The sequence below is a fragment of the Cydia splendana genome, chromosome Z (genome assembly GCF_910591565.1).
Source record: "Cydia splendana chromosome Z, ilCydSple1.2, whole genome shotgun sequence".
Classification (NCBI taxonomy): Eukaryota; Metazoa; Arthropoda; class Insecta; order Lepidoptera; family Tortricidae; genus Cydia; species Cydia splendana.
The window spans coordinates 42,652,940-42,667,295 of record NC_085987.1 but is presented as its reverse complement, the minus strand read 5'-3'; the positions used below and the strand labels follow the sequence as shown (position 1 = coordinate 42,667,295).

At 38.5% G+C, this 14,356-nt stretch overlaps 1 protein-coding gene across 1 annotated transcript; it reads right to left on the bottom strand.

The window, feature by feature from the left end:
- Positions 1-10,462: 10,462 nt before the first annotated feature.
- Positions 10,463-12,173, bottom strand: LOC134804446 (uncharacterized). Its single transcript, XM_063777485.1, has one exon. It carries the CDS (start codon positions 12,077-12,079, stop codon positions 10,991-10,993), a length of 1,089 nt encoding a protein of 362 aa, XP_063633555.1. The 5' UTR covers positions 12,080-12,173; the 3' UTR covers positions 10,463-10,990.
- Positions 12,174-14,356: the final 2,183 nt, after the last annotated feature.

The window sequence follows — 14,356 nt, the reverse complement described above, 5'->3', positions numbered from 1 at the left end:
CTAGTACACCGGTTGTATAAGGTCTCAGCCGCTCCGAGTACATTGTAACTGTCGATACGATAAGTTATTGTTTGCACATAGAAATTATATTGTATTAAAATAGCTGTCGGTATGGTTGACGTTTCAACCGATAAAGCGTCTGTAGTGCGGCCATCTTGCCTCGCATTCTTTATTAAAAATGGCGGCGTTAGCAGGGTTGTCAGTTTAAGGACTGTAGGAACAGGGTTTCCCAACCTTTTTGCGTCGACCCTTGCCTGGTAGTAAAAAATGCTGTCAAGTTCCCCTTAATTTTGTTTAATACAAAAATAAAAGAAATAGGCAATTGTTTTGAATATAAGAGCCTCTTTCTCACCCCTCTTGGTAAACTAAACATTTTAGTGTTCCGTAGTCAACTTATGGTTTCGTCATGACCGTCTTTCTGCCGCGGCCTTCCTCCGTGATCGTTAGTGCTAGAAAGCTGCAATTTGGCATGGATACATAAATCATGCATGGCGACAAAACAAAAACTAAAAAAATTTTTTTTAGGGTACCTCCCATACAAAATGTTTTCTTTTTAAATTTTTTTTTCGCTTTAAACCAAAGTTGTAATTGATATTGTTGGATAGGTCTTTCAAAAAAAAGGGTCTCCATCAACTTTGATAAATAATAAATATCACTCCGAAAAATAAAAAAAATGTGTTTCCTTGTGAAAATAAAAAAATTATGAACCATGGGTCCAAAAAATAATAATCGTAAAACACACTTATGTATATACTTTCAATGAAAACTATAGCGAACATGATCGGTCCAGCCGTTATTGAGTTATTGCAAAAAGTCCTCTCTTCTTTGTGAAAAGACGCTGCGAAGATAGGTACTCCCTTTGCTTGTAATACTTACTAATAGCCCCCGTTTCGCCTATTCTGACAAAATGGTAACTACGGAACCCTACATTGAGCATGGCTCGACATGCTCTCGGCCGATTTCTTTTTACTTTTGTTTACTATAAAAGCAAATGTATTCTAGTAAAAAAGAAAACTAGGTATATATGATGCTCAAGGCCTAAAGATATCACTTTAAATCGTCACATCATTGGGCAGTAGTACACTCAAAAAACTTAACCCTCTCTTCTGTCCTCTTGGGCAGACTGGGGTGTCACAGGTTGGAAATCCTGCTAAAGAAATTTCGTACAGTCAACATCGAATAGTTGGTGACAGCCTATGTGGCCAAATATAGTTGGTCAAACCAATTTGTCACGGAAGAAGAACCTATACTCATCCTTTACTTTTGGGTGCTAGTACTAGTGTAAGACAAAGATAGTATGATTCTCTCTGTCTATGATTGAAACGAGACAGTCCTTTGACAAACTATATATCGTAATACATCCTAAATTCATATGGTTACAAGGGTTGCAATATATTAAGCCACTTATACTGCTATCAATTATCTAAATATGACTACAAGTTCTGGTAATGAACGAATTTAATGTAGTATCAACATTAAGTGTAGGTAATTGAGTATGATCACCAACCCTAGAGTCGCACCAAGAAAAGTCTGCAGCGGATTTGATAGCCCACGCAGTGTAAGTGTTATTTATACGTCATAATTTCGTAGAAGTTTGACGTTTAAAATGACACTTGCACTGCGTGGGCTATCAAAATCGCTGCAGACTATTCACGGTCTGACTCTATACTCCTTTGCAAAATTGGACTTAGGTATGTAGAAACATGCACTTGCACTTATCTGATAAAAACTTACTAAATGATAATTACTGTAAAACGCCGCGGCCGACCGTTAGCAGTTAGTTTTTTGACCAAATTTAGATTTTCCCTAAATACACGTTTGTCACTGACAAGTCGTCGGCGTCAAATATATTGAACACGGTAGCCGAAAAATACATTGACAAAGAATTTATACGAATATTATTCTTACTTGACGTGTAAAAAAATACTCTTATAAATTATTTACAAAATGTCAATAAAAATTAAAACTACTATAATTAAAAGCAAAACGCATTTGCTTAAAATATTCTCATTTAGCTTTGATTTTTTTTTTTTTTTTTTTTTTTATGAAATAGGAGGCAAACGAGCAGACGGATCACCTGATGGTAAGCGATTACCGCCGCCCATGGACACCCGCAACACCAGAAGGGTTGCAAGCGCGTTGCCGGCCTTTAAGATGGGAGTACGCTCTTTTCTTGAAGGTTTGTAGGTCGTATCGGTCCGGAAATACCGCTGGCGACAGTTCATTCCACAGTTTGGCAGTGCGAGGCAGGAAGTTTCTGGAGAAACGCACAGTTGAGGACTGCCAACCATCCAAGTGATGAAGATGGTAATGTTGTCGCGTAGGGCGATGGCGAAAAGAAGCGGCAGGGATTAATCCGAACAATTCCTCGGAGCACTCCCCGTTATACATGCGATAGAAAATGCAGAGCGAGGCTACATCTCTACGCAGCGCCAAGGAGTCAAGCCGTTCCGAAAGACGCTGGCAGTCAACAATTCGAGCCGCTCTTCGTTGGATGCGGTCCAGAGGGAGAAGCTGGTATTGGGGTGCCCCTGCCCACAGATGAGAGCAGTATTCCATATGTGGGCGAACCTGCGCCTTATAAAGCTGTAGGCGCTGGGCCGGTGTGAAATACCGTCTCGATCTGTTGAGCACACCGAGCTTCTTGGAGGCTAATTTAGCCTTACCCTCTAGATGACCGCGGAACTGGACTTCACTCGAAATGTCGACACCAAGGATTCCGATACTGGCTGCGGCACTCAGGGGAGTGCTCTCAAAACGAGGTGACGCGACAAACTCTAACTTTTTTGCGGTAAACGCGCAAACCTGTGTCTTGCTAGGGTTAAAACGGACTAAGTTAAGTCGACCCCATTCAGAGACTTCCTTTAGGGAAGTCTCAAAAATACACAACATTTTGATACACAAACGCAAAAAATGCCAACGTATTTTTGGGCGATCCTGTATAGAATGGACGCTTTCCAGATAGATTGTCGTACATTTACCTGCCTGTTGCTATCTCTCTTGCACGCGCATCGTTATATTGCTAAACATAATTGTTATTTTGTTATTTGTTTTCGCTCTAAACCTTAAGAAATAAACCAACAAAAATGGATAAAGAACTAACCAATAGATGGTAAAATTTATGATTTAGATTTATCCAGTGCAGCGCAATTTATTATTATTCGCGTCAGTCGTGTGTCAGACATGTACTCGACTACTCTGTACTTCTATTGTCGTTTATATAGAACCTAAATAACTCATTGTGCTAATTGACCTACACTTATTTACCAAAATATGAAAGAAATATTTTTTTAGAAACTTATAATAGGATCACTGATTTAAACTTTCACGATGTTTACACATTATTAAATTGTACAACGGTATCTTAAAACATAAATACGCGATTAAATCCCGTTGTACAGTTTTATAATAGGATTCCTCTAATTATCATATTTCAATATGTGATTAGTTTTGTGTTAAGACTGCATTATCTTCAAACGATTCGTCTTCAGTTGTGATATGAAATGAAACGTATATGCTGGCACTTCACATAGCTCTATTAGACATATATACGTGTTGTATCTCTTTCATCTTAACATACAAAACAAAAGGGATGCAACTCTAATATTTTCCAAATACATACAGCCATGTGAAGTGCCAGTAATTAGCCCAACTTCATTGACGCCAAGCGATTATGAAGCTTATTATACTATTTATAGTGTTTATTTATTATTTTACGTCAATGACTGAAATTTAGATATAGGTTAAAATGCCAGTGCCACTTTTTAAAGTGATTCTTCCTAGTAGAAAATTGTAATTCTTCAACAAAAGACGAATCGTCTGAAGTTGCCTGTTCGTAGAACTTTAGAATTGATAATTTTGAATATTTGTCTCACTCACTTATTATATTTACTCCTTGAAATTTAATTCCGTTCCGATATTGTGCAATATATAGTTGCTCATATCTCATATATATCAATAGCCTTAAAGTGTAAACGCGAAGTAGAGATATGTAACACTACTATTGCGCCTAATCTGTTCTAATTATGTGCTACAGAGGGGGTAGCTTTCGTATGACATGACGTTTTTGTTGTTGAATTTTAAATTAGTTTCATGAAGGTATAATGTTACCCGCGATGTCATGCGGAATATGAGCTTGCGTAAATTACCTATTGTAACACTAAATAGTTCTAAGTTTCTCTGTAAATTTTGTTAGTGGAAATCTTCCATTACTTAATGGGAGATTTCCACCTAGCTAGATGCCTATAGGCATAAAATTATAATTTTACTCAAACTACTTTTGTAAAATTGCCGAAGTAAATGGCATCATATTTGATGGTGTCACGTATGACGGTGATTGTATTAGTATTTTAATTTTATACCTTGATTTAACAGCAGAATATAGTTTCATAGTTTCATGATAACGTCTCTTATTTTGTTACTTTAAATTTGACAAAGGGGCGCCCGCTTTGGTTGTATTATTCAAACAAGAGACGTGCTTCTTCATCGAAAGCTGGGACACCGCACCAAACAACCATTGTATTAAAAAACGGGTTACTATCTAGGTACCCAGTTTCGATGAAGACAGTGAAGCTCAAAATCTATTTAGCTATCATTCCGAATTCACGTTTATATGTATGGAAGCTGGTCTTTCAGAATAATGTTGAAGAATCACAAGTGAGGTAGCAGGCGATGTAACTAAGTACTTATAGTTGAAAATTGTAATTTGTGCGGGTCTCGAAGATAATGTAAGGATAATGTGTGGCGAATGGCATCTGTGAGGTAGCCAAATGGCAGATCGTTAGTGTCCGCCTATGGGAAGCCAGGAGGCGGCCTTCGCACGGCTCGTACGAGCGTGGATGGTCGGCGACCAGGACGGACGGGCGCAGAAGCGCTGTCCGCTCCTGGAAAGAGTAGGGAAAAATAAATATCTCCCTTATTGTAGTTTTACTCTAAGGACACCCCTTGTCCAACTAAGGAAGGCTACCATTGTAATAGGCATCCTATTTTGTAGGTATCTTTAAGTTTTAGAAGTATCTTCAGCATGGAACAACGTCAGGCAAAACATTGTAACAGGCTCGTGTAAGATTCGTTGGAATCGATATTTTGTATATTAAAAAAGTAATTCATAAGAAAAATTAAACTTTATGATGATATAAGTTTGTTTATATATGTGCTCCATTGACTGTTACGATATTTTGCTTGTTTAGTAATTATTTCTGTATATAGTTAGTTGAGTTGAATCATTTCGCGATTTGTAGTCGCATTTGGACCTTAGTAATTTTATCGCATTTTTTTTATAAGTAACAAATTAAATCAAAAGGCCTCCAAATGCGCACTACTCTGAGTCACTAAGTAATGTAATGTAAAAACATGTTATTGTATTTAACTGAACTATCAGTGAATATTACAATAAAGAATAATGGGAACTTGGGGAGCAAAACTAAACTTGTATACTTCCGCGAATTGATATTAATGTTGACGAATTAAATGATAATTACGATCGTTGATTTATAAATGCTTTAGATTTGTTCCTCAATTAAACTGCCATCAAAATTATCACTGTTGTTTTCATAAACCTCCTCCTAGGATAACATGTTTTACGTTTTTGATTAACCTCTGGTTTGCCGGAACATATGGATCCGCGCAGGTTTTGAATAGGGGGTATTACTGTAATATTCTGCCGCCAGAGTGCAGCACTAAGCTATCTAGTAAACCATAGAGTAACTTATACATACTTTTCCTTAAACTGGTTTTTGACAAGTTTTCACAGACAATAAAATATGACATTGATGCATCAAGGCGGTTTGTTAACAAGGGCCTACCGGGAAAGGTGAAAATAGAAATTTAGTTATCTGCCTCTTTATCACTCGAATATGCAAGAGTGATAGGGAAATTAGATAACGAAACCCCAGTACACCCGTAGACCCCAGATTTGTTGGAACTTATAAACCAAACAGGTTGTAAACCTTATGCCATGAGCTGGCGACTGTTTTGTTTTGTCTGTGATTTTCTATTTTGTCAGTGTACTTGAACAAATGAATATATATAGTTTTGCTGTCTGCACAAATAATGTTTTACTCTATTCAATCCTGGTAGAATTCCACTCCAAACCCAATAGGTTATGGGCCCGGGATACGCGAATAATTAGTACGTAAATAGTTTTCGGCAAAAAGTACAAAATTAATTGTGGTAGTGGCGCCCCCTACGCAGACTTTCGCGTAATATTCCCTATTCCAATTAATTATTCATTCAGTCCTGCTCATTTTTCATTTCCCTAACCAATTGAAAAAGTATATATGTAGAAAAGAAGAACAATAGACTGACCACTAACTTTACACAAACTTGGCAGTCCGAATCAGAATGCATACATGTATTCCTACAAGCTCAATACTGACTTTACGTAGCGCTATACATGAAAACTTAGCGTGGTCCGATTAGAAGAGAAATGAGCCCGGATTCCTTGAGAACTGTCGCCAACACGCACACAAACACAACTCTATCTTGAGAGATAGGTAATGGGCCATAGGTATTATTTTATTTCAAGAGTTTTCGAGCCCTAGTCCGTTACGATAATTTGAACTTTATAATCGAAGAAATAGAGTTAAGACTAACAAGGAAGGGTACCCAACTGTCCGACTCCGATTTGATTTATTTTGATGTATGTTATAGAGTAGTCTAAAATAACGGACACGTATTTTTTTTGCTGCCCAAACTCAACCTGTTAGGAGAAAATGGCCTTCAAAGTACTGAAAATTGACCAAACCTTCTAATTTCTGAGAAGAGACATGTTCAAAAAAATATGATATGATAATGAATTACTGGTTTCGTTATATGTTGGAGAACATGAATAAAGAATGGGGGCGTGTTTTGTCATTTCACCACAAACTCATTTTTTATAAAAAAAATATATATATATAATTAATAAATATAATAAATAAATTTTTATATAAAAAATGAGTTTGTGCCAGCTTGGGCCAAGCCCCGCTGCCGGCGGCAATCTAGGTTAGGTTTTTTATAATGTGTTTATATGTATTTTTTATTGTTTTGTAAGTTATTTTTAATTTTACTTCTATATTCATATTATAAATCACCTAGCCTAAGAATACAAATAAATACAAAAAAATAATGATAGCATTACGAACGGTTTTTAAAGTCTTTTATTTTATGTTTAAAGTTATTGATAATATATATGAGGCGTAAAGAGCCGCATGCTGGAGGGTCGTTCTACCGTTTCGTGCCGAGTTGCCACTTTTTTGGAGATTTTTTTTATTTTGAAGTTACAGTGTAGAGTTTGATATTGTGAATGTGTATACGTATTGTGTATATTATTTTAAGAAAGGCACCTATATACTAGTTATACTTTTGGAAAACAAATAAGGAATGTAATGAAGGCACAGATGGAAATGAAAAAGCAAGGGAAGGTAATGAAACACGAATAGAAGGAAATGAAATTAGATTAAATATAAATTAACTTTATTGGTCAAAATCAAAGTGATAATATTTTAAACGATGGAACCATAAATATCTTTGCTTTTAATCTACCCTGTTGACCTGTTTAATATACTAACCTACTTTTTAACAATACTTTTTACGATGTTGCAGTATTCGTTTTCGGTCTCATTATTTGTCAGAACTAGAAACATATAATAATGAGATTTGTAATGTAAAAAACTGCTTACATAAATGAAATTAAAAAAGCTTAAATTATCTACATATTGTTATAAAAAACAATCGTTATTTATGATAAAATATATTATTCGGGAAAGAATTGACGTATAATTTTAAACTATCCATTATCGATGTAGGTATTGTGACTAAGCCGCCTTTGTAAAGGGCAGATGCTGTTTTTTTCAATAATGAAGTGGGCCAGAATATTACATTTCAGACACGACCATGATAAGCCGTTTCAAAGGGAACGGCGGGCCGAGGTAAAGCTGCAGGACAGCAGAGCTTGGAGACGAACAAATAGTTGTGCATTAAAAAGCAAACTAGCGGACCGCAGACACGATATTGAGCTCTAAAGCCATTGGAGGTTGAAGAGCGTACTCTACGAAACAGAAAACCCTGTGTAAATAGAGGCCAAAGGCCGAGTACGCCCCAATAATCAAAATACTTATTATAAATAACAAACTCCATAGGGTTGTAGACTCAACAAGTCGCACTTTCGAGGAAAAATGCAAAGGTCAAGCCGCAGGAGGGTCCGAGATCACATTGGTTAAATTTCAAGCTCTCTTAGTTCTCAAGTTAGGTCTTCTATGGAAGCGAAACGTGATCAGACGGACTGGGCTTTCAGCGTTTATGCGGACCTCGGCCTTTGGCCTCACTTAGCAAAGTTCTGCTCTCTTGCAGATTGATATTTGGCCTTACACGGAAATGTGCCCCTATCTGAAGCTCCCCCGGGCCTTCGGCCTTGCTTTTTAATACATTCGGCTATTGGTTCTTGTTTGAGGTCAGCTCCATTGAAGCTCAGTCTTTGACCTCGCACGATTGAGCCCGCTGCCAATAGTTAAAAGAAATTTTTAACACCTTTTGCGGAGCCCGGCTTTCGGCATCGGTTGCATTTGGGCATTGAAACAATTTAAGGTCTACTCTCCTGCGAAAGCTCGGCTTTCAGCCTCGCAGGAAAGCGCGCCACAATCGGACGCTCCGAGCTGCTTGTTCTTTCTTTGCGGAACTCGCAGAAAGGGGTGGGAATGGGACGCTCCTCTCCAGTTCTAGATGGTGTTGGACCATTGTTTCATGAACTTTCTAGATTTTTCTAAAGCTTAGCCTTTAGACGGTTACAAAAGTTACAAGAAATGGGTACATGCATCGGCCCGCAGGGTGTGATGCGGGGTGTGGCGGGGAAAGGGGAGACTCGCGCGCCCAGGTGTGCTCGTCAAGGCCACGACACCTGCGCATGAGGAATGCATCAAATATAGAAACCTATACACTTCTTTTTTAATTCGGAATGGGGAATTGCGTAATAATGTGGCCAACCCGTATTTTTAACTTAGCACTAGAAGAGGCTCCCGGGAGCAGATCTCTGTGAGACCCTCCTCATAAATATCTGGCATCGGAGGGCTCGCTCTTGAGCTTTATTCAAGAACTATCAAAAGTTTTCAGTATTTTAATTAGCATAATTTTTTCATTAATAGGCTTTAGATAAGTTTCAATAGGGTCATCTGTCCAAAATGTTCCGCATTTATAAAATGTTGGAAATATGATGTATCTATCCGATATATTTACAATATTTGCCATGAAAAAAAAAAAACTACTTACGCGCCGCGCCTATCTGCTTATTTATATGCAATATCCACAACCAACAGGATTCCCATGACATAGTGTCGGGTATAGGTAAGAAGCTATACCCTGAAACTCTGTCAAACGGTCTAACGAAGTCGAAAGAATTGGACATACATACGTTTCAAAACATGAGAGTTATGATTTAAGAGCGTATGTGTGCATATAACTCTTGGGCTGTGGGCTAAAAACATAAAAAGGTATCACATCTGTCATACAAAATTATTGTTCATTTCCTTCCAAACTGGTTCATTTCCTTCACCCGAAAATATTGGAAGAAATGGAGAGGGATGAATTGGAGTGGAATGAACTTTCGACGGTTTTTTTAAATTTCTTTATCGTCTTTAAGGCTAGAATGTCATCAAGTAAAAGTAATGAAGATATACCAAAATGCTAACAGATTATTAACAAGGTGATTTTTTTGCAATATATATAGCACCAAATTACTTAATGGATAAAAATGAGTAGTAACCGTGACAAAGTGCCTTTCCGGTGAGGAGAACCTAAATTACTCGTAAATCAAGAGCGCGAAACCTCCTTCGTTGGCGTATTGCGGTAGACTAAGGTAGTAAAAACACGTAGCAATCACAGTTATTCGTGAATAAAGGCGCGTTTAGATTTGGCATGAGTGGCAATTTTTTACAGTGAAAATGAAGTCTTTCGCGTGACAAAATTATAAAGTGCGTTCTCTCTATGATAATTTAACTTTAAAAATACGTACCATGTACCATTATAATACTGATTATGTGCTTATTTATAAACAATAATGGAAAGTAGGGTTTATCTGCAAATAATAGTGTTTTTTTAATTTTCGAACCCAATGGTACGCCATTTTAGGTCGAGGGAAATGAATTTTTCGCATGTTTTTAATTTTTATTTAATAGATCATTAGGTTTAGCTAAATTCCAAAACTGGCGCATTTTCCGTACCACATAAACACACCTTTTAAAAATAACCACATGTAAAAAAATATAATTTTAAGGCTTGATGTGGGCTCGGACACCAAATCGGCACGAAACGGTAGAACGACCCTGGAGCATAATGTTCTCAAAACTGTATAAATAAAGTAGGTAATGTACGCAAAAATGAAAACGAAAACACCACATCGTATAATAATCAAAACAAATCTAATACATATATAATATCAGACAATATTTCGTCGGGTGACAAGCAAAAGTCACTAACTAACACCATTGAAATTATTGGACAATAAACCGTGCATGTACAAGTGTAATAAAGTGCATAGTTACTTTAATTTTTTGATAGTACTTAGTGACTTTTGCTTGTCACCCAACGATTTAATCGACGGAGGTAAAACCTCGTAACAGTTATCAAAATATTAATTAAATGTATCTAATAGTGATCTGTACTACGAAAATCCCAGGTTTCAAACTGAATTAGACGATTCTGTCGGTATTCTAACGATCACTGCATATACACATTTTTAAACAGTAGCATATTATCATATTGACAGTGACGGCCACGCTGGCTAAATATATCGGAATACTTACATCCTTATTTTTATGGTGACAAAGGTGTGTTATGATATTAGAGTCTGTTCGGAAAGAGAAGAGTGACGCATACATTCCACGACTCTATATTTGGCCACTATGGCCGTCACTATTTATTTGAAGCTGACTGTACACATGAACCAATAACTCGAGTAAATAGAGGTTGGCAGATCTGTAGGTTCTTGTGCAGTGAATGTACCTACCTGACGCTATTTTTAGAAAGTGTTCATAGGCTCCGGTAAATAAGCGCCAATTGTGCGTTGTTGCTTGCTCAGGAACACATGTTTGTGACCATGGCCTATGATACCGCAGCTAAGCGGTTGAGCCTGGTACCGGCCTACGGCGGGCCACACAATGGTACGCTGATATCCAGGCGGGCGGTCGTAAGAACTGTTGAATCCACGCTTGTTCTGCTTAAACACTTTAGGGTTATCGATGTTCGTGTCTAACGGCCCTGGGTCGGACGGTTTCCGCGGTGCCATTGCGATATCCACCAAAGCGTTTCGCCCTTTGTAAGATTTATCCCTCCCTGTTTTATTCATCACACCTAATCTAGTCTTTTTGAACCTTTCGAAACTTCCCGGCAAAGCAACTGGCCACGTCGCGGCTGGACATTTGCGTCCGTTAAACTGGCTTATTATGGTACTGGTGTCCCTCCGCCCCGTGAACAGTTCGTACGGACCCCGAAGTGAGACTAGTTTATTGGATTTCTGTTCGATGCTATCCTTGTCGACGATAGTGTAACGATTAGGAGCAAGGCTCCAATTGAAGGTTCTGTCAGGGAATCGACAGGGCTCTCCGTATTCAAAGGAGGGCAAAGTAGAATGAGGGCCGTAGGGGGCTTTGTAGGGAGTGGCTTTGAAGTATATCCCTGGAGGGGGGGTGAAACATTTTTTTGGTATAAAGCGCGGGGCTCTACCGAAGCCTACGTTTTTGCAGGCAGCTTCATATTTGGGCAAGTCCTGAGGTTGACACCATGCCGGCCCACCCACGGATTGCATCCAGCGTCGGTGTTGCAGAATTTTCTGGTTTCTGTAGCCCAGGTTTTTGCACCAATCTTCCATTTCGGCTTTGAAGCGCCATACGTCTTTGGCGTCGGTTCTGTTCTTGTTTACGACGAATATCTCATGGATTGGAATAGGGTGGTAGCGGCAGGGATCGTTGGCCTCTTCTTGCAGCTTGAACTGTCCGCTGGGGTCTAGGTTGGGGTGTAGGGTTAATTTGCCAAACCGTGGGACTGAAGAGCCAAATCCTGAAGGTCTTGTCTTCCGGTCATTGCTTTTTTGTTTCCTATTTGTTACCATTTTGGTATGCAGTAAATATTAATAGGCAATCAAATAAAAATAAAATATACTTATCTAAAAATGAAATGACACAAAATCACACACTGAAATTTGACATTTTACTTTTTTATGAAATGGTTTTAATTTGGGGCCTGGGGATATAATCTACTCTCTACTCTTTGGCCTGCGGGCAACAAAGCGCCATCTTGCGATCTTTGGATTTGGTTTTATTTAACAGGAGCAGAATCAAAGAATCTTTTGACACAAATGATTAACACTTTTAAAACACCATTTGACTTTGATCGTTATTTTTTCACTGATATGTGTTAAATTTGTTAAATGTCAAAAAGTATCGACATCTACTCGAGGATAGGCCAAAGGTATGGTGCCATCTTTTCGAGCGATGGCGCCATACCTTTGGCCTATTGACTACATCATTTATATTCCTCTATTTCAAATTATCTTTGCCAACGGCCTAATAATACGAGTAGTTCGCCCCGAACTGAGAACTCGCGGTTTGCCAAAAATTATATAGAGCGATTGACTTTGTTGCACCTACTTACTCGTATAGTTCGACATAAAATAGTAGAAAATAATTTTCAAGAAAAAAAAAACGACTTCTATGGGGGCCGGTGAAAGATTATTGTACATAGATGGTGCACTATGTAGAAAAGGAGGTAAAACCACCCACTTTTCTAGTAGGTAGCATTTCGTTTCTGTAAGGGTCGCAGTTTTAGCCTCACGAACCCACTTCTCTGATAGCAGTTCGGTTTTGTGAGGATTGCAGTTCGAACCTAACCAAAACCACTTTTCTAGTAGTTAGCATTTCGTTTCTATAAGGCTCGCAGTTCAACCTAATCTAACCCACTTTTTTCGGTTCTGTGAGGATCGCAGTTCAAACCTAACCTAACCCACTTAACGGCGCGTGCGGTGCGGTGTACGGGGGTTTGAGTGGGAGGGGCTAGTAAGTTTGGCACATTATATTACCTACATTTTATGGTAGGTAATCATAGTGGTTTATTTAGCTTAGGTATCAGTATTTTTCCAGGTCAAGGTCCGAGTCCGGGTCCGGATCCAGTTCCGGGTCCAGGACCAGGTCCAGGTCGAGGTCCAGGTCTAGGTCTTGGTCCAGGTCCAAGTCCAGGTCCAAGTCCGGGTCCAGGTCCGGGTTCAGGTCCAGATAAGAGCCCGGATCCGGGTCAGGTCTGGCACCAGGGCCAGCTCCGTCAAAATCGAAATTCGAAATTGCCAAACGTGTAGTCATTGAAGAGTTCTGTTCTGATCATCATCAGCAGTTCAACTTCATCAAATGCGACAGTTTTTAATGTAAATTCTTGATTTTCTGATGAAAATACACAAATCTCTATACGCATGCCTTTAAGATTTGAGGAGTTCCCTCGATTCCTCGTGGATACCATCATCAGACCTCGAGCTTGACAAAAATGTGGCTTAAAAACTTAACTTGCTTAACAAACATAACGAAGAGGACAAATCGCCAAACGTGAACTATGCGTCGTTGAAGAGTTTCGTTCTGATCATCATCAGCAGTTCCACTTCATCAAATGCGACAGTTTTGAATGAAAATGCTAGATTTTCTGATGAAAATAAAAAAATCTCTATACGCATGCCCTTAAGATTTGAGGAGTTCCCTCGATTCCTCGTGGATCCCATCATCAGAACTCGAGCTTGACAAAAATGTGGGTTAAAAACTTAACTTGCTTAACAAACATAACGAAGAGGACAAATCGCCAAACGTGAACTATGCTTCGTTGAAGAGTTCCGTTCTGATCATCATCAGCAGTTCCACTTCATCAAATGTCACTTTTTTGAATGTATATGCTTGATTTGTTGATAAAACACATAAATCACTATATGTAAGCCTTTAAGATTTGAGGAGTTCCCTTGATTCCTCATGGATCCTATCATCAAAACTGGGTTTTGACAAAAACGGGACCAATTTGTACGCATATACATACAACCAAAAAATTAATTTTCAAAATCGGTCCAGTAATGACGGAGATATGGAGTAAAAAGCATAAAAAAAAATCACAATCGTATCTCCTCCTTTTGAGATTTGGAAGTCGGTTAATAAATGAGGGTGCCACTTTCTACGTAGCTGTCACATTTTTGACGTAAAATGCTTACACAAGACAACAATTTATAGTCTGTCAAGCCATTTCCGTCAATAGAAAAAAGCGGCTAAAAAATGCAGGCGCGAAGGGTTATCGTCCCATAGAAAATTTGAATATCGCGCCTTTTTCTACTGACTAACTTGTTTGACCGACTATAGTATGAAAA